This window comes from Mus musculus, chromosome X (genome assembly GCF_000001635.26).
Source record: "Mus musculus strain C57BL/6J chromosome X, GRCm38.p6 C57BL/6J".
Taxonomy (NCBI): Eukaryota; Metazoa; Chordata; class Mammalia; order Rodentia; family Muridae; genus Mus; species Mus musculus.
The window spans coordinates 57225564-57246333 of record NC_000086.7 but is presented as its reverse complement, the minus strand read 5'-3'; the positions used below and the strand labels follow the sequence as shown (position 1 = coordinate 57246333).

General features: G+C 41.0%; 1 protein-coding gene across 10 annotated transcripts in view; it reads left to right on the top strand.

Moving 5' to 3' along the window:
• Positions 1-14849, top strand: part of Arhgef6 (Rac/Cdc42 guanine nucleotide exchange factor (GEF) 6) — a 107274-nt gene extending 92425 nt beyond the window's left edge. For 4 of the 10 annotated variants that reach the window (NM_152801.2, NM_001358573.1, XM_030251508.1 and 1 more), the window contains 9 exons: positions 704-782; positions 1584-1729; positions 2819-2944; positions 4508-4528; positions 5647-5740; positions 7091-7168; positions 9249-9348; positions 11423-11477; positions 12683-14849. In NM_152801.2, the coding sequence (NP_690014.2) occupies positions 704-782; positions 1584-1729; positions 2819-2944; positions 4508-4528; positions 5647-5740; positions 7091-7168; positions 9249-9348; positions 11423-11477; positions 12683-12823 (840 nt within the window). In that variant the 3' untranslated portion in view covers positions 12824-14849. The remainder of the gene's footprint in view (positions 1-703; positions 783-1583; positions 1730-2818; positions 2945-4507; positions 4529-5646; positions 5741-7090; positions 7169-9248; positions 9349-11422; positions 11478-12682) is intronic. The other 6 variants (XM_006528313.3, XM_030251510.1, XM_030251511.1 and 3 more) reach the window with 3 other exon arrangements.
• The last annotated feature ends 5921 nt before the right edge of the window (positions 14850-20770 follow it).

Sequence of the window (20770 nt, the reverse complement as noted above, 5' to 3'; positions counted from 1 at the left end):
TGTTCAGATGTGATATATGCACCATGCCATTAGAAGCTCAGGCCTTCCAAAGCAAAGTGTTTTTATCATAGTGAAACAGCTTGGAAGAACAGATGGTCTTGAGATCAAAGGCCTTTGTATTAGTATAATCCTGCTCTGGCTATCTGCTGTTCTACTCATGAGCTAGGTCTCTAGTTGTATAAATAAAAATCTAAGTCTACAATTGGGTAAATTAGCAGCAACAGTTTACAGACCCATATCATTACTGCTCAGAAATACAAAGCTGGCATTTGATCCTGTGGCTGCATTTGCAGCCATGTTATATGATTTCGGTTTGTAAGGTTCCAGTCCCTAAATGCCTTAGGGAATGAAACCTTCCTTAGGCTGTTCCTAAAATGTAGACCAATATGCTATGGTTCTCTGTTATTAGTGGTCAGAGCCATTATTCCCTTTTATAAAATGTGAGCTTTCACTTTTCAATTCACAGGAAAGTAAGTTAGAAAGTCAACCGTTTTGTAAATCATGAGCTTGGGGTTAAAGGTGTATTAGCCAAAGGCACATTTCTCCCTTGCTTTCTTATCCGATTAAAACGTAGACTATAGAAGCCTTATCTCTTGTCAGACTAGTGAAATATGTCTTGCCGTGTGATTCCTGAGAGGATCAAAAGTCTGAGAGAAATATGTACAATCATAGAATTAATAGGAAGACTTTTTTTTTCTGCTAGGGAAAAATACCAATAGCAGGGATGGTAGTGAACAGATTGGATGAAATTGAAGGCAGTGACTGTATGTTCGAAATCACAGGTGGGTAATTTTCTCCTTTCCATGTAGCTACTTCAAATCCTTTTTGGAATAAAGTGGAGTTTAAACAAATAAATGCTATTATTTTCCCCTGTGTAGTTCATCAGCAGGCTTTATGTGGATATGGCAAAGCCCATTCCATTCCTCAGAATAACTAGAGTAGACCCATAAAGTCACGAATCTTCTTGGTCATTTAATAGCCCCAGCTTTGCCAGTACTTTCCATCTTCTCTTGCTTAAGAGCTACTTGTAAGAGCTGGAGAATAACGAGACTGACTTTCTCCTTCACTGTCATATGGTTCATGGTGGCCAAGAAGCCAAAGGTGCAGCCTTCTGTCTACTCTTATCACCAACCTATACACCAGCAAGGCTTGGCTGTGTTCTAAGAAGCCACACAACTTTCTATACAAATTGAGCAAAATACCCAGGCTTCATAATTCTCCTTGACATTTTCCCTTTTTGGGGACCTCTGTGATTTACCTGTAATGCCTGCACTTCTACATGGATGTCACAGACAGGGCTAATGTTCCCAGCTTTATCCAAACCTGTCCTCACCAATAAGGAGCCTAAGATTTGGTATTTGCCTAAAGATTTTTCAACATGTTTTTTTCATCTTGGACAATGGGCAAAACAGTACAATATTCTTAGAATAAATTGAACTAGATGGCATGTCAGTACATGTGCGCTTCCAGATTGCCAGTGTGTTTACTGTTTGGTTTTATAATGTGTCTAAGATTCTGCAAAGTATGTTTATGAGACAGATCCTTGCCTTTTGTTCCTAAATGCTCATAATTTGGTGATATAGGTAGCACGGTTGAGAGAATTGTGGTCCATTGCAACAATAACCAGGACTTCCAGGAGTGGATGGAGCAGCTGAACAGACTGACCAAAGGACCAACCTCTTGCGGTTCATTGTCTAAGACCTCCTCCTCATCATGTAGTACTCATTCTGTAAGTAGTCCATTGGGATTGTTGGGATTATTGAAGTATTAGGATTAATGAAGGTTTCTTTCTTATTTTTTTTTCCTGTCAGACTTTGCCTACTAAAGATTTCTAAAAATCAGCAGCAAGCATGCCGTTTGACTTTGGGTGGTCTCTATTTATAGATTTTGAAGTACAGTTAAACTTCACTGATTCTGATTGCTCATGATTGTTGAGGCCCATTGAAATTAACAAAACATTTCACTTAGGTGTGTGTGCTTTTGGTCAGCAGTCTTAAGGGACCCTGGCTAACTACTAGCCAAGTGTTTCCTGCCAAAGGCCCTTCTAAAATGTTTTAATTAGAAACAAGACTTGTACAACTGATATTCTCACAGGAATCATGTGCTAAGTCAAAGCAGGGAGCTCACTTCCCTGAGTGCTTGAACAATTCCATGGAATCCCGTCCTCTTACATCTGCTCAGGAACTTGCATGGAAGGGACGCTTTTACCATTGCCATCCTCTGAGTTCTCAGAAACCAATAACTTGTGGAATTGGAATTAGTGAGATATCACTGTACTTGCTGGGTGAAACGGAAGCTTTCCTCTGTTGTCTGTTAACACTCAAACCTGCAATGCCAACATTCCTATTTTGAGTGCTGTGTGTCTGTTGTGGTGGCAGAACACAGGCTTTGGGTTCAAGTCTTGTCTTTGCCAATTACTAGCCAGTTTCTTCACTTCGCTGAGTGTCGTCGTAGTTTAGTTGGATGAAATAATCCATTTAAGATTCTAAGTGAGTGCCAAACACATCGCTGAACCTTGAATGGTTTCTGTTGTTCCATTTTCCTCCCTTACAGAGGATACATTTCTGCCTTAAATGGAATTGCAGAAAAGAAAGGACAGGGTCATGGGACACCAAGTCCATTTTGTGCTGTTCCTTAGAGACCCCATAACTTTATGTAGAAACTGTCAGCTTTCCAATTGGACACTTTCACTATTCCACATTCCCCATTTCATGTCTGGCTTTGCTGATCCAATGAAGCTATTGTCATTTTCTCACTGTGTGGTACCAGGTTGGGTTCAGATGGCAGATTGCCAGCATCTCATGAGACATTTTCCCAGTCTTTTAGCTCTACCGGACAGCCCCGAGGACCCTTGGAGCCTCCTCAAATTATAAAACCGTGGAGTTTAAGTTGCCTACGACCTGCACCTCCACTTAGACCATCAGCAGCACTAGGTTATAAAGAGGTAATTTTGCTATGTATGGTGTAAAATGCTTCTGACAAGCTAATTTTGGAGCTTACTGCAAATAGTTCAGTGAGAATATGCTAGAATTTATGATAGGATATATATATATATATATATATATATATATATATATATATATATATAGTCTTGACTTGCTAGATTCAGTGGTTGCTTTTTAATTTTGCATTCCCCTGTTCCCCATATATACACATTGATGGAACTGAACAGTTCAAGTACACTGCCTGTTTCTTTAGGTGTCTCTGTTTTCTCTCTACGAAGAGAGAATGATTCTTTAGATTAGCTAGCTATGTACACACATCTCAAACAAGAAATGCATCTTTGGAAGTTGCATTTCTAATCAATATCTGATACTTCATTTTGTAGCATGCTGATCAATAAAGCCCAATCACCAAACATCATGAGACCAACGCATGTGTCTCAACCACGAAAGCAATGTTTGCTATAGTGGGAAGGATAGAAGAATTACATGAAAGGAATGTCTTTTTTTACAGAGGGGCTTCTCAGTAGCAACTTCCTACACAGGGCATCATATCTGCCTAGTGCTACAAAGATATGTCATGGCCAGTGTGGCTGGTCCTCTGCTCTACAAGTGGAGTCAAGGCATGTCAGTCACTAGCTCCCTTAATGACACAGTATTTATTACCTTTTTCATCCAGCGATGTTTTCCCTTTTTACTTATTTCTACTTATTTCATATTTCGGAAAAGATTCTCATTTATTAATAACTACTCTTCAGGTCTTGTTGTATGAAGAGTAAGTTGCTGACAGTTATGAAATGAACCTTAGAATTTGGATATAAAGACAATGTATAATTCTCTGTTTGGTGTGCTTTGCTACTGGAGATGTTGCTCAGTTTTGAGTGTGTTTTGATTTGATCAATCATGCTTTTGTTCCCGTTAATTGTTGCCTCTGTCTCTCAGTGCAAAATAGAACAATATATAGACACTGGAGGATTTTTAACCCTTTCAACTGGCATAATAGACATGATTCTTGAGCATACTTTTAAAAAATGTAACCCTATAGAGAATTTGGGCAGGAAATGGTCCTGCAGATCTGCTTTGAAATTGGCCTACAACCATTCAGTTTTCTTTTAGTACTTGAACCAGGAGTTCCACTTTATAGTAACCTATTCCCATTTTTAATAATGGACATTTTGCAACTGTCAGTTACTGAATTCATACCAAGGCAAATTCTGAAGGGTCAAGTTGACTTTAATCCTACACATAACTAATCTATTAAAACTAAGGCATGATCACTTTGTTTCTGCTGGGGAAAGAGAGTTATTAATATGTTCTTGCTATTCCTGTGCATTTTGGTGATTTTTCGGCACTTTTAATACGGTAAAGAACTGGATTCTTTGGACTTTTGCATGAGGGTATTGCATCTGAGACTAATGTGGGAAATGTGGCGGTATTCTTTCTGTGTAATTGATGATAACACTAACATTTCAAATGTTGTTTTAGAACTATTGATAAATGGATGTGGTCATTATAACCATCAACCTCTCACGCTCATCTTTTCTTTCTTTACATATTCATTTTAGAGGATGTCTTATATCTTAAAGGTAAGGGTAGAACAGTGACATCGTAATGTCCTTGTGCTGTAACCTTTGGTGAATGAAGCTTTCCTTTATGCTTGTTTTGTCCCTTGCTATAATTGGTGGCTAAAATGTGAAGATGCAATTCTGACATGTAAGTACTTTCTTCAAAAGCAGGCTTGTGTTTGGTCCTTGTAAAATTTCACTTTATATATCATGCCTTTAAAATGCTCGTTTTCCCTATGTTTTTAATGCTAGCTTTTCCTCTTATTTTTTTTCTTAAATCACGTGTGGTTTTCATGTTTGCCTCTTTTTAAGTTTAAGTGGAGTCACCACGGCTAAGGGAAAGCAATTAAATCCTTTGTTCCCTATATTTTACAATACTAGTTATACCTCATGTATCAGATAGATATATAGATACATAGATTCTGGACAATATGGAATATCAGAATACTATATTGGGATTCTAAGTGTTCCAATTTGTTTATTTGCAAATTAATATTGAATAGATTTTTTTTAAAAAAATGTGGCAAAAAGCAAATTCACTAAATTTCACCTTTATTGAGCACCAATTAAAGGTGTGGTTTGGCTATATATAAGCCAAATTTATTTATCAGGAAACCCTTCATGAAATTCTCCTCTCTGAGAAAACCACTCTCTCCACCTTAATTTTCCCATCTGACTGATAGGAATTACAGTTTCCTTTGTAGGGCCATTGCTCAGCAAAACTTATTCAAGCAGTTTTAAGCTCTTAGAACTGTTCTATTAGTAGTTGCATCGCTTACTTAATCCACTTCCAACTATCCATGGTGAATATAAAACAAGTTAGGAATGCTAGTACTCTTCTGGGATTGAAATCCCATTACTTCTGCTGCAGATGGTACCCTAAAGGCACTGACCCTCCTGCACAATCTGCATCCTTCTCCATTCTTATTCTCATCCCTGTGGCAACGCCATTGCCTGTGCTTTGTTGAACCTTTCCGAGTTTACTGGAGCCATTTATAGTATGTGTGATCTAAAAGTCTGACCCTTCCCTAATGGATGTTATCGCGATGAGAGATGTATTCCGATTCATTTTATTTGTTTTATTTTCATTCGTGTTTGGAAGAGAATGTTAATTCATGGAGAAACTGCTACCCTTACAGGAATCTAGTAAGAGCCCCAAAACAATGAAGAAGTTTCTTCACAAAAGAAAGACGGAGAGGAAAGCATCCGAGGAAGAATACGTGATTAGGAAAAGTATGTGCCTGTACTTTTGCAAAGTTATTTATGGGTGAACTAACATGACAATGTTTAAAAAGCAGATAATTAGAGCAGTTTGTTCTTGGCATCATCTGTTGTAAAAAAATACACAGAAAATTTGCTCACTTCTAAGACTTCAGAATAAGCTTCCTCCTGCTGCACTTCCTGCTGACTCTGACAGACATCAGTCTGGACCATTTTCATGCTGCATCACCTCACCCCACCTGGTTTAGATCCCCCAATTGGTACCCATTTTCTAAGGGCACATTTTTCCCTCTAGATTTCTGATGCCTGGAATATTTTTTTCTGAAAAACCAAATGGACCTGAGGACAGAAATCGGTCGGACAGTCTCATGCTCAGGGATGTCCTCAGTTGCCCATGGAGTCAGTCTGCTGACATCAGAAAACAGAGCTGTATTTAGGAGATGCCTACAAAGTCAGCCAGACAATCGATATGTCTGTATTTGACTCTAAAATTGTGAACAAGGGAACTTTGGGAGCATACATGGAGACATCAGTGTTTTAGCAAGCAATGCATATATCAGTTGCAAGTATAGTTTAGTTAAATCTTTCCTGTGGCTAGGGACATAGCTTAATTCATAGAGTGCTTGTTGAGCATGCACAAAGCCCAAAGTTTGATCCCTAGCATGATATAAACCAGGCATGGTGGCATGTGCCTCTAATCCCTGCTTGGAAGGTGGAGGTAGGAAGATCAGAATTTCAACTCATCCTCAGCTACATAACAAGTTAGCTGTAACCCTGGACTGTATGAGACTCTGATATGATATAATAAATTATAATATAATATAATGTAATATAATATAATATATTAAAATTATATCTTTGCTAAACTTCAACTCCTGAAGCTCCAACCCCACTGTTACCTAAACTTATTAGTGGAACATTGCCATCTGAGTATTTAAAGACTGAGTTGGGGAGATGATAAGTGATATCTGGCTGGTTGAAAAGATGGGTGGGGTCAACAGGAAAAGACTCTTAAAGAAGGCAAGTCTTGAAATTTAATTGATAGAAAGACTTTGGTGTCCTGGATGAGAGTTAGAGCAAAACCAAGCCCACTGCCATCATTTTAGCCTTCAAGAGATTATTAATAAAACCCTTACTGCTTTAGAGTTCTGAACTTCAAAGCAACATTCCTTCCCCTGGGTAATGACCCCAGAACTCTTGGGGTTATTCTTGATAGCATTCTTTTGCCTCGTGGGGCTTGAACAAATTTCTACCTGCCTTTCAGAAACACTGCGAACCCTTGGCAGTGATGGGCACAACACATCATTTTGAGTGTTTGGGGTCATATATGTAGCAAAAGTTATTACTGATTAAATTTGACAGGTACTGCTGCCCTGGAAGAGGATGCTCAGATTCTTAAGGTGATCGAAGCTTATTGCACCAGCGCCAGTTTTCAACAAGGTAATGGCTCAATTAGAATTCGCCACACTGCTTTTGCTAATGAATGGGGTTTTATTGTTTAGTGCTCACTGTCTCTTAGAAGGAAAAAAAAACCTTCAATAAGATGGGGTTTGGGTTTGCAGGGTATGAAAAGCATGTGACTCAATGCAGAGCAGAAGTGCAGGACTGAATCTTTCAGATAAGGTGCTTTAGTTACTGGGTGGTTTGCTTATGAACTGTTGCTTTTCACCCAGAGAGAAAGAGATGCAAGAGGGAAAATGTTAGAGGTGATAGAAATGAGAAAAAAAATTTTTTTAAAGTCACTCTCTTTTGATCTACACAGATACCTCCACCAGCACTAGTTAGGAATTAAAGAGCCCAGAGAGTTCCTGTGTCTGCAAACTGATGCTAATCTCGTCTTATAGGCAGAATAGGAAAGGAAGTCAGAATACTATCTCTCATCAGCTATGTATTGAAGTGAGCGATGCTTCATCAGACTTGGGTTTCAAAGTTGCTCTGAAAATCCGAAAAATGTAGCTACACAGCTGAGACTTCACAATGTATAAAATGTCTCAAGGAGCTGTGAGATTTGGGCATTTGCCTAAACAGCTTTTAGGTTATACCCTTGAAAGCTGGGTGATGCCTTTTGACAAACCCTTGTGCTCTTCGCACTCTAGGTCACATAGATTATATATTTCGTTTTCTCTCATCTCAGACTTTACGCCATTACTGAACTGGCCCCTTTAGAGAGTTTTTCTCATCTGCATAGGGAATGAACATCCCCTGGTGCTGTAGTATTCACAGCTGCTGACCAGCTGCTTACTCGGAATGAGAGGGATTTCATAAGAGACTGCCTTAACACAAAGTAACACATCTCACAGGCTGTCACAAAAGGAAAGCATTTGATGTGGAAATCAATACATTTCACTGTGAACAGGGACAGTGTACCACAGATGCAACCTGGCTGCACTTCTGGCATGCTCGGTTCTAATAAGTTTTGATGAGCTGGGGGAGGAGAGTGAGAGAAGTTTTTATTGTGAAAGGTAGGGTGGAAATGGGGACGAGGAGACACCAGAGCATCCCTCATACAAAATCTGACCTTACCTCACCTCTGAGCCACTTGTTTTTCTACTTTGGTGTCTAGCCCTGTACTCAGAGGTAAAAGCTCAGGCATGTGATCTGCCCTAAGAAAAAGAGCAGTTTTGTTCCTCCTTCTTACATTCCCTTGGACATGTAGGAAGTATCCCGCTTGACACTCAGATGTGGCCAACATTTCAGCAGCATCATGGGCCAGTCTAATGTCCTGTTTCCCTAGAAATGACTGCTCTTGGCTTTCTTTTATCCATCCATTTATCTTCTGCATACTGATGAAGGGCCATTCTCCGAACACAGAAAGGGAAACACATCTTCCCTCTGGGGAAATGGAAGTGGTCAAGGAAAGCAGTGAATGTATACCTCTGTGCAGGATACTCTTCCAAAACAGTGACCTAGACAGTGGCTTAGACAGACCAAAGATTATGTCTCTGAACCCAGAGAGGAAGGATCTAGATTGCCAGGCTGGAGAGGCAGTGTGGGCAGAGAGAAGTGAAGAAACCTGAGTTTTGTTGCTGAGATAATCTCCCATCTCCACTGTACCCACCACCAAAATAGCTTTAGGCTGCTCTGCATTTCCTAGAGGACCATGGAAGGAACGAGTGCTGCTTCTGCAGCCCGTTTTGCCGTGTTGTACCCCAGAGCAGTGCTGCCTCTCAGCCCGATCTTCACTGAAATTAAAGAATTCCCAGTGATCATGGGATGTGCTGTGTGACTCTTGGAGGCATGCAGAGACTGGGTGATCAGTGATGAGCTCTTTGCTCTGGGAAAGGGAAAACAGAAAAGTCTGGGACTCCTACCACATCAGTTCCCCTTCTTGAAGACAAAATAAGGTCATTTGGTCATTTAGAGTCCCCTATCGGGAAGTGTAAAAGTGGCATGCTTGCCCTTTGAGTACAAGGGCATGAAGAATGTCTCTGCTGTAACTACAATAGAAAGGAACAAATACCTAGGTCTGCCTCTGATAACTCCCTACCCCATCTTACATGATCGTGATCATCACTTACAGGTACTCGTAAAGATTCTGTTCCACAAGTTCTACTCCCCGAGGAAGAGAAACTCATTATTGAAGAAACCAGAAGTAATGGGCAGACCATCATTGAAGAGAAGTGAGTAGAGAATGTTGCTTTCTTGACATGTCTGGGGCCTAAAGTAGGCATGACATCCTGTCTTAGGGCTTCTGTTGCTATAATAAAACACTATAACCATGAACAAGTTGGAGGAAGAAACTGTTTATCTCAGCTTACAACTCTCAGGTCACTCTCCAACGTCTAGGGAAGCCAGGGCAGGAACTCAAACAAGGGTGGAACTTGGAGGTAGGAGCTGATGCAAAGGCCGTGGAGGGATGCTGCACATACATAGTCCTGCTCAAGAGAACAGGCTAGAGTCCAAGTTCTTCTCTCAATTTGCTGTGTATTGTCAGGGTTATTGCCTGGGCTATTGTTAGTGTCACCCTGGGCTAGCTCTTCCACCTCTCTGAATTTGTTTTCCTCATCTGTAAAATGTGAGTGATGGAGATACTTTCTGTGTTATTTTTTGATCACAAAATGTTTTATAACCTTTATAAAGGTTAGCACTCAAAAATGTATGCCCATCTATAGTAATTATTGTTATTAAGAACATTATTATTGATATAGTAGTCATCATTAGCCTTGTGAAGGCTGCAAGGGATGTAGTATTATCCTTATTTCATATATAAAGTAAGTAGTAGCCATGACAAGACAAAAAGAAAACTGGTTACACATGTTCAAAATGACAGTAAGTGACAGAATAAAAACGAAAACCTAGGGCCTAGAGAGATGATTCAGTAGTTAAGAGCACCAGCTGATCTTTCAGAGGACCCTGGTTAAATTCACAAGACACAGGTAGGGCACCTAGCTCACACTGCTTGAAATTCCAGTTCTAGGTGATCTGGCGCCCTCTTCTGGCCTCCTTGAGTACCTGCATTCACATGCACATAAACGCACACATCAAACATAAAAATTAATCTTAAAAAAAAATCCCCAACTAAAATCTGATCTGAAAGTTCCTTGATTTGGAAGAAATCGAGAAACAAGGAATGCCACCACTAACCAGGGAACTTCATCATCATTTTTTAAAAATTATTATTTTTTTAATGTCCTAATTCTCTGTTATGAAAGGTTAGCTAAATAAAGAGTAATACCATAGCATGGCTATTGTAGCATATATAGGGTCTTGTGATAGCATAGCTTTAATTATATTGTAAGTAATATTTACCCCTACTCTAAAGCTGCAGCAATAAAACCAAAGGATGAGACTCTTTTAAAAATTGAACTCATAGGAGCAGAATAGACCAGAAGCTTGGAGGGGGTAGAAGAAATAGGTGATGGTGATAAAAAAAAAGTTTAATGTTCATTTGTATAGGGTGATAGGTAAGTTTTAGTCTATCTAACAGTGACTATAATTAATAGCAATATATATTGGTTTTTCAAGACAGGGTTTCTCTGTATCGCCCTACTGTCCTGGATCTCACTCTCTAGACCAGGCTGGCCTTGAACTCAGAAATCCATCTGCCTCTGCCTCCCAAGTGCTGAGATTAAAGGCGTGCGCCACTATGCCCGGCTTTTTTTTTTATAGCAATATTTTTTTAAACTTGAAATTTACTAAGAGCATTGACCTCCTGTGTTCCCAATACTCTCTCTCTCTCTCTCTCTCTCTCTCTCTCTCTCTCTCTCTCTCTCACACACACACACACACACACACACACACACACACACACACAAATTGTAGCTATAAATACATGTGGTGATGGTTGTGATAATAATTTCATTTATGACATAATTTCATAAGACAAACACACCAAAGCTGTATACTTTAAATATTATACTTTAAATATATCATTTCAAATTTGTCTACCATGTCCTCAAATTGAAAAAGAAAACACATTTCATTGTTGCAATCTGTTATGTTCTGGTCACATGAGCTGGGACTGAGAAGTGAACTGTGCAGTATAGAAATGATGCTGTAACATGGTGTTGAAATGAGCATATGTGATGAGAGGTTTCCTCCTATGAAGAGAAAGGATGTGGGTCATTCTTTCTCCCCATCAAGTAGAAACCCACTGATATTTCCATCTCTGTATTTATATAGAATGGTAGGCTCCTTATTTATCAGCACTTCAGTACCAACCATTCATTTATAAATTTGCTCTGTATATTTTAGGAGCCTTGTTGATACTGTCTATGCCTTGAAGGATGAGGTCAAGGAACTGAAGCAGGTAATGCATTACCAAAGCTATCTTCTCAGATAAAAATAGAATTGCTCTGTCTTCTTTGCCACTGGGAGAGGGATTCAGGAAGAGCCCAGGAGCAGATACTAAGGGAGGGTTGCTATTTTCTTTGTGGTATCAGGTGGGTTTTATTTATTTTACCATATGGCCTTGAATTTCTGAGCCTTTCTATTTAGATATATACAGCAGAGTCCCAAACTTAGATACAGCTTTCTTGTTCCCACACATCTTTTAATAAATGTAAGCAAGCTCAGGTATGGTGGTACCTGTCTGCAATCCTAGCCATTAGGAAGGTTGAGGTAAGGACATCATGGATTCGCTAGTCTGGTATAGCAAGACCTTGTCATGAAAACAAATAAAGGGAATAATGAAGGAGATATAAAAGAGGAAAGAAGTTAGTAAGGAAAGATGGAAGAGAGAGTTGTCTGTGGTGGTTTGTGAATTTATGGGCAGTGTGGTCCTATGTTCCATATGTGATAAGACTGATTGTACCTGTGAGAAGGGGATGCATAGGGAAGAGGGGAGTCGAGAGCCTGCAGGAGCACTTGTGGAATGCTTAGCATATCCTGGATGAGGCATGGTGAAGTCGAGAGCTGAGGCCGGCCAGTGAGGCCATGAGGAATAGAGCAAATATAAAGAGACATTGCAGAGTCGAGGCTTATGGCACATTATGGCACAGGGCAAGGATCAGGAGAGAACAGACATTAGAGAAGCGTCTTCCCTGGTTGTCTAATTTGCTATGGTGGGCAACCTCTCAAGGATCCAGAAGCACTGGAAGAGGTTTCGGGTAGTGGGAGAAGTGATACTAAGTTCCCTTTAGAACATAATAAGTTTAAGGTATTTGACCTGCCCCATTGATATGGCCCTATGGGTCTGGCACTCAGAAGATGAAGTTGGCACCAGAGATATTTGGGGAGCCTCTTAGCACATGCTTGCATTGAAAGAAAAGTAATCCTGAATGAAAAAGCATGGAGCAAGTTGTCTGTGCAGCAGGTTCCATCTGCAAGGACATTTGGAGAAAAGTGAAGAGTGTAGGAGGCTGCTTACACACAGGCAGAGAACCAAGAGACAGCCTGCTCTCAGAATATGTAGTCAGTGTGAAGGATGCTATGATGAGGAGGGGAAGTAGGAGGGGGAGGAACCCCGAGAAGGGCTGCCTTAGCTCAGTGATTAATAACTCTTTTCCCTTCAAGGAGAATAAAAAAATGAAGCAATGTCTGGAAGAAGAATTGAAGTCGAGGAAGGACCTAGAGAAGCTGGTCCGGAAGCTGTTGAAACAAACAGATGAATGCATTCGATCTGAATCCAGCAGCAAGACCTCGATTCTCCAGTAACCATCACTGTGCAGCTGAGCACAGTGCCTTCAGCACTCCTTAAAGTGGCCAGCTGAATGGTTTCACTGTGCATTTGAGCTTTGTGCTTTGTGGTGTTGGGATGCTCTCTCTTTCTTCCTCTCTCCCTTCCCCTCCCCCTTCCCCCTCCACTGTTTGATTCAGAGTTTATTGCTTGGTTATCAGTTGATTGACACTTGTTTTAACAGGGGGAAATAGCCTGACGTGGTGGCCAAAATGGCCCCAATACTTTGCTATGCCCAACAGCCCTTTACTACCTAATTCGCTGGAGGCTAAGCTTCTCAGGCTATGTATAGAGTAGGTGAAAATGAACACCTTTGCCCAGTGACCCAGTTGCACTTCCCTTTACTATCATATGGCCCCCTTCAGTACTTTAAGAACTTATTGCCCATGTTGTCTGTTGAGATCAAGAACAGTGTAGTGCCCTTATGCCCTCTGCCCTCTGTGCTGTTGTCCATTTAAAGTCAGTGTGGTAGGAACTCCAACCATCCACACCAGCACCAAGTCTCTCAGCAAATTGCTTCAGGCAGTCCTCCGTCAGCAGCAGGGCAAAGCAGCTTGATGGAGTACTTATCCCTAGTATAGCGTAGCTTTACAGCCCAGCCCTCTGCCTCTATGTAAGTTTTCTACCTCCCCTCAACCCCATGCTTTTAGCCAGCCATACAAAGTGGGGTGTCAATGATCATGGATTTGCTTTGCTTATCTTGTCAGTTACTGTGAGCAATGACTTTACTTTGAATATTCCCATGACAACCTTTTCACCTTTCTAAACAACTTGGGTGAGAAAATATTGTGCCCTCGTACACCTTCCATCCCATCTCACCAAGCTCTGGTTTCTGCAATGAGAAGTTGGACTCATCAGTGGCCTCTAGGATGATGATCCAGATTATAGACCCTGAGTTAAAGGGCCCCTCCTAGCTGGAGCAGGCTGTCAGTGAAGCTGACTATTTGAAACTAGTTTGTTCAAGTTGTTTATAATGTCAAACCATTGACTTTGTATGTGGTCCAGAAAAGTGACCCGTGAGAAAGCAGATTTCACAGAGAGCCCCAGAAGAACACTGTATACCTAAATTCAACACAAGTCAAAATGGGCTGAGGATGGAGGAACACAGCTCTCACCTACCTCCTCAGATGACAGCACAACTTGGCCAGATGGCAAAGTCACTGGAAAAAGATGCAGAAAGCCAACCAAAGGCTTACGTGTATATTATTTGATTGGGCCCTGTAAGGGTTGTTTCAAAACCAACCTTGAGGCCTAAAAGCTTGTTGAGGAGCCCTTTTCCTTTGTGATATGGAGGCTCTCACAGTTTCCATAACTTTATGGTACAGTGCTATTATCTCATGTTACATGGCCAACATTATAGCACCCACAGGATGTGGAGTATTCCTAAAGGCCAACCTCAGACAATCGCATAGAGCTATCTTTGTCAGCTTAGAGAGTAAAGGTTGCTAAGAACAGCTGTCCTGTTTCTAAGCCCAGAGATTTCTATGAGACATCTTTCATGTAAAACATTTTTACAAAAGGAATAACAGTAGCAACCCACATGTTCCCATTTGTCCTGTCTGTGCTTGGTCAATAGTTGGCAATCAATGTGCAAAATTTGTCCATAGGAAAAACCACTTTTGTGGTCGCCAAATAATTTAGTTCATTGCTTAAGACATTGAAAGGTCTCATAAAGGATGTGTACATATGCATGTTTGGGGACTTTGCCCTTATGAGGAGAGGCCCTTGGTACTCTGGATAAGGAAACTTGTGCAGTGGGCTGCCCATGCTTACACACTAAATAATATAAAGGAAATGAAGCCATGTTAACTCCACAGTCATGTCTCCATAGTTGTGTTGTTTACAATACTCTGGAAGTAAACTGCTGCCCTTAGGGGCCTTTCAGTTTCCCCTCTGTTATGTCCCTTCTTATAGGAGCTCAGATTTTCTAAACTTGTTTTTATTTTAAAGACTTTTAAAATGGACATTTTCAATAAACAAGAATAAACAGTGCTTTATAAATAAGGTCCTGTGTTTTATTTTTTTCTTACTGACTGATGTAGAGGAAGGTTGTTCTTTAAATGTCATTTTATTTTCAACTGACAAATATGAATTGTTGGTGACAGTGGTGTGAGCTTTCATTCCACGCATACATCATGACATCCATGCATGCGTTGCCTCAACTATTACAATGTCTATAGTGAGAACTTTGAATGTCTTTGCTTTTAACTTTTTTGAGATAGACAAAGAAATATTAACTATAGTCAGTGTATTGTATACATACAAATTCTTCCTGTTTTACTGAAACTTTGTCCATTTTAATCAAAATACTAGCCTTTCTCTTTCCTCACTCATGCCCTGATTAACTCCTATTTTCCCCTACACGTCTATGAGCTTCTGTTTTTATATTACACATGTGAGGAATGAATGAGATCTTGCAGCATTCACCTTTCTCTGCCTGGCTTATTTCACCTGGCACAATGCCCTCCAGGTTCATTAATGCTGTTATAGATTAGTTTCTTCTTTTTAAAAGCTGAGTAGCATTCCATTATGTATATAGCATAATTCTATCCATCAATTGATTCATAGATCCTTACAATAATTCCATTCACCTTCTATCTATCTATCTATCTATCTATCTATCTATCTATCTATCTATCTATCTATCTATCTATCAGCAGCAAGGTCTCACTGTGTAGTCATGGCTAGTCTGAAACTCACTGTGCATACCAGGCCAGACTTTAACTCACAGAGATCTGTCTTCCTCTGGCTCTCCAGTGCTCAGATCAAAGTGTGCTTAACATCATGACCAGCTTTAGGCTATTCTAGATCCCAACTAAGTGCCCAGTACTCAATCATTCTGTTTCTTTTAGAAATAGTGAGGAGTAGGTTGAGGTTGGAAATTTTAGCTAGTCCACTCGCATCAGCCTTCCCCCAACCTATCTTTTCCACTTAAGGTTTTATTTCATATTGTGATCATACCTGAAATGTAGTGAGCAAATGTCACCCACTAGTGACATAGAACTTTCCTTAACTGCCCTATCTTTCATCTTCTGGCTTCAACTTACAAACTACTTGAACTATATCTCACAAATTTCCTTCCAACATTAGACGAGATACATTCATTTTCCTATCCAAGTGCTCCTCCATCTTTGTATTTTACAAGAGTTTGTCCATCTGTGATATTTTCAGTTGTGATCTCTGGTGTCACCAGGTAGGATGAAACGTATGAACGGTGGGCTGGGGAGACAACCCAGTTGGGGAAGTGCTTGCCACAAAAGCAGGAGGATCTAAAGTACATCACCAGAACACATGTCAAAATAGTGCTGTGGTGGCTTGCACCTACAGTCCCAGAACTGAAATGGCAAAGACAGGTAGATTCCTGGGGCTTGCTGGTCCACCAGCCTAGCCTGCTCATCAAGTTCTAGGCTAGGGAGAGTCCCTATCTCAAAAACCATGGTGGGACTGGCAAGATGACTGAGTGAAGGTGCCTGCCCTGAAAGTTTGATGACTTGAGTTAAATTCCTAGAACACTCATCAAGATGGAAGAAGACAACCACCTCCATGAAGTTGTCCTCAACTGTCTCCCTACATGAAATGCTGCATGTGCATGCCCTACCTATCATAAACACATTATAATAATGAAGTTAAAAAATCCAAAAGGTAGATGAGTCTTGTGAACAATACCTGATGTTGACCTACCTATGCGTTTTACATCTTTACTCTCTCATGGACACACACATACACACCCCCACAAACACAGCTCCCCCCCAACCTGAGAGAGAGAGAGAGAGAGAGAGAGAGACAGAGAGAGAGAGACAGAAAGAGAGAGAGAGACAGAAAGAGACAGAAAGAAAGAGACAGAAACAGAGGCAGAAACAGAGACAGAGAGACAGAGAGGGAATTATTTGAGCTAGATACTGTCTATTCTTCTCCCCATGTCCCTCCTGAAAACATAAAAGGAAATATACAGTTTGTTAAGTTGCAACAAGGGTTCTGGATTCAAAGAGGGTTCGCATATACTTCATTTATGCCAATATTTGGGGTGGAGTGGAGAGTATTAATTTAGACAGCCTTCCGGTGGCCTGTAGGACATTTCCAACATATTCTGGTCTCTGTAGTCCACATTGTTATGTCTCTGCTCAAGTTTTGTGGGTGACACTACAGCAGTAGCAGTGACAGGCAGTAGTCATAGTAGTATTTGGGTCACAACTTCCGTGGAATGATTGTGAAGCCATTAATTCACCAGAATACCACTGCCTTTCACTTCCTTGTCCCCACATTTTTGGAGAGACTAAATTAACTGTCTGCCTGAGCTGCCTTACTGGTTCTTCCTTGCTTTGAATAGTTAAATTTAAGTCCCACATACTAGCACTTGGTTAAATAGTTCACATATTTAGGCTCATCAAACCTTGAACAACACTGTCAGGTCTTTCTTGCTGTTATTCTCCATCTAACAGGTGAATAAAAGTACCCAGATATTGAATTATATAGTACTTCATGGTAGGGGTGTGATTTGAGCCTATATTCTGGTCTATCTCTTGGAACTGAGCTTTCTATACCACATTTCTTCTGCCTTTTGTGCCCATTAAACAACCCTTGTGAAATCCGCAGAAAGCTCCATTTTGTGTTTATTTTTGAGTTTGTTTGTTTGTTTGAGACAGAATCTTGTGTACTCCAGGGTGACCTCAGATATACCATGTAGCCCAGGATGACCTTAAACTTCCAATTCTGCTTCCACTGCCTCTGAACTCTTGGATTACACATGTGCATTACTAAGCCAGGTACTATGACGTACTGGGTATTAAACCCAGGGCCTCATGCATGATATGCATGCACTATGAATTGAGCTACATCTCTAGTCTACCAGTGAACACTTGTCAAATCTAGGGAATTGCTTTTCAATACCTCAAAGTGGCTTCTCTGTTGTATTCAAACTCTATTCTTTGCAACTGAAGTGGTCTTTTGTTTGTTCATTTTTGAATGAATCTCACAATGTAGCTCAAACATGGCTGAGTAAACTCAAGTGTATCTTAAGCTAGTCTTGAACTTGTTAGTTTTCTGCCTCCCTAGTGCTAGAGTTACAGATTTGCAGGTGTGCACGGTTGCACATGGCCCTTTGTGCTCTCTCTCTGTCTTCCCCTTTCTCTCCCCTCCCCCTCCATTTCCTCTCCCTCCCTCACAGAAGTCTGTCTCTCTCCTGCTAGCTTCTTTCCTCTGTATTTTTGCTTTCACTTCACTCCACACTTGGTGCTTTCTTCCTTCCACTTCACAGGTAAGGGCTATCAGATGTCGGAGCCACCAAGTGGGATCTACCTTAGGATGCCCCCTTCCCTCACCCAATTGCAGTGCGGAATGCAGACCACTGCTCTGGGTTCCACAGTGTGCTTCGTTTGGTGATGAGCCTGAGAGAGCAGTCTACTGGGGTTTTCTGCTGACCTCATCAACCCTATCAACTGTACAAAAAATAATATCCTCACTAGGAGAATTGGAGACAGGAAGATCATCATGGATTCGAGCCCTGCAAGGAACACATAGGTCTAGGGCAACCTGGGCCCTGTGTCAAAAACAAAAGCCAACTTTTCAGATGTGGACAGTTACTGACAGGTTGAACGATTTGTCCATGGTTATAAAACTGACAAATTGTGAAGCCTGGACTACAACTCTATCTGGCTAGCTCCAGAGCTAACCACAATCTTACAAGACTAGCAGAACAGCAATCACACTCAGCTCTAAGTTTCTTCTTCAAAGAGAAAGCAACTCTCCATATAGAGAATCTGCTCCAATGGCAATGATTGAATACACCACAAAATACATTCCCACTGGAAGCCCAGGAGGGCACTGCTACTTCTGTTTAAGTGGGGTACTCCTGATCTGAAAGCATGTTACAGCAGACATTTGCATCTTGTGGTTCCTTGCTTCCTTCCAAACAGCAAAGACTGCAATATTTTGTACCTTGTTCATTTTCTCTTTGTTTGGAAACAAAACAAAAATGAGAGTGTATTTCAATTCTTTCCCTTAGCTTTCCATGGTTATCAAGACAGCACTATGGGCTAGGGGTTGGGGCTCAGCTGGCACACTGCTTTCCCAGCATGTACAAAGCCTAGGGTTTAATCCCCTAGTACTGAACAAAGCAGGCATGGTGGCTGTCTTAGTCAGGGTTTCTATTCCTACACAAACATCATGACCAAGAAGCAAGTTGGGGAGGAAAGGGTTTATTCGGCTTACACTTCCATGCTGCTGTTCATCACCAAAGGAAGTCAGGACTGGAACTCAAGCAGGTCAGGGAGCAGGAGCTGATGCAGAGGTCATGGAGGGATGTTCTTTACTGGCTTGCCTCACCTGGCTTGCTCAGCCTGCTCTCTTATAGAACCCAAGACAGCCAGCCCAGAGATGGTCCCACCCACAAGGGGCCTTTCCCCCTTGATCACTAATTGAGAAAATGCCTTACAGTTGGATCTCATGGAGGCATTTCCTCAACTGAAGCTCCTTTCTCTGTGATAACTCCAGCTGTGTCAAGTTGACACAAAACTAGCCAGTACAGTGGCATAGGCTTCTAATTCCAGCATGTGGGAGCGGGAAGCAAGAGGATCCTTGCTCAAGGCAGGTTTCTGCTTTGGTAAGTGGGGTAGAGGAAGATGGCAATTGGTGGAATAAGCAACACTGACAGAAGATGTTGTCCCGTAGGTAGCAAGATCCAAAGTTCCATCTGCATGCATTGGATCTGAGAGCCTGAGCCCACTGATGAGGGGTAGAGGACTTCTAGGGGATATAAAAACCCAAACTATTACTCAGGTGACTCACTCCTGTCATCCCAGGAGGATGAGAATTGGAAGCAGGAAGATCACCATGGATTCAAGTCCTGCAAAAACACATAGGTCTAGGCCAGCCTGGGCCCTGTCCCCCACCCCCCCAAATGCTAAAATAAACAAATCAAACTCCAAACTCTCCCTACCTCAAAAGTATTTCATTAGTAACTTGAAAGTGTTTATTAAAGCCGTGCCTATTGCGAGCAGAGAGACCCTCGGGAATGTAGGGCAGAAGGAGACGGTGAATTGTTGGAGTTAGAGGCTTTTGAACTAGCGAGGAGACCTTGTGAGGAAACAAGGTGAGAGGCTTGGGGGCTTGGTTGTTTGGAGTGCAAGGTCAAAAAAAAAATCTGGGATGGAGCTGTGGGAAGCAGCTCTAGAGGGCAGTAGAGATTCTAGGAGAGGAGAAGGTGGCCTCGAAAATGCAGCATTTTATATCAACGCTATTACTTCTGTTTACAATCATTTAACTAATTAATTAATGTAAAGAATCTCAATATCCTGGCTAGCCTGGATTTCACTAGGTAAAACAGGCTGGTCTTGAATTTGCTGCAACTCTGTTTCATCTCTCCAAAGCTATGTTGGTATCTCCGGTGCACACCACCATACCCAGCTGGATATAGCTGTTCTGAACAAATTCCTTACTAGAAGTAGAACTAGCTTGGAAGATAACGGTTCCCAAGGAACAAGAATGTAGGCTGAAACACTGGAGCAATGTTCTAAACAAGAAAACATGACTATACAAAGAGTTTTAAAAAATATGCCTGGGGTGTTATGTTCTTGTTTGTACAGCTATTTTAGGAAATACTGTTTACAAAGTGGTCAGCTCTGAAACTACACACATGTAAACAACAAAAATTGAGTCAGTGGATTATATTTATATATTTATGCATATATATAGTAATACTAATAATCAAAAATATATGTATGTAATACTAATAATCAAAGAAAAAGAGACTACTATTAATTTGAGAGTGGAGAGACATGGAAGGGGAGGGAGGGACTTTGGGCATCTGTCTGTAGGTAGGAAAGGGAAGGGGGAAGGAATAGTATTATATCTTAAAGTGTATAAAAAGTAAAATAAAATCTATCTCTCCAGGTGACACACTACTAAACTAGTGATGTCGCACGCCCATC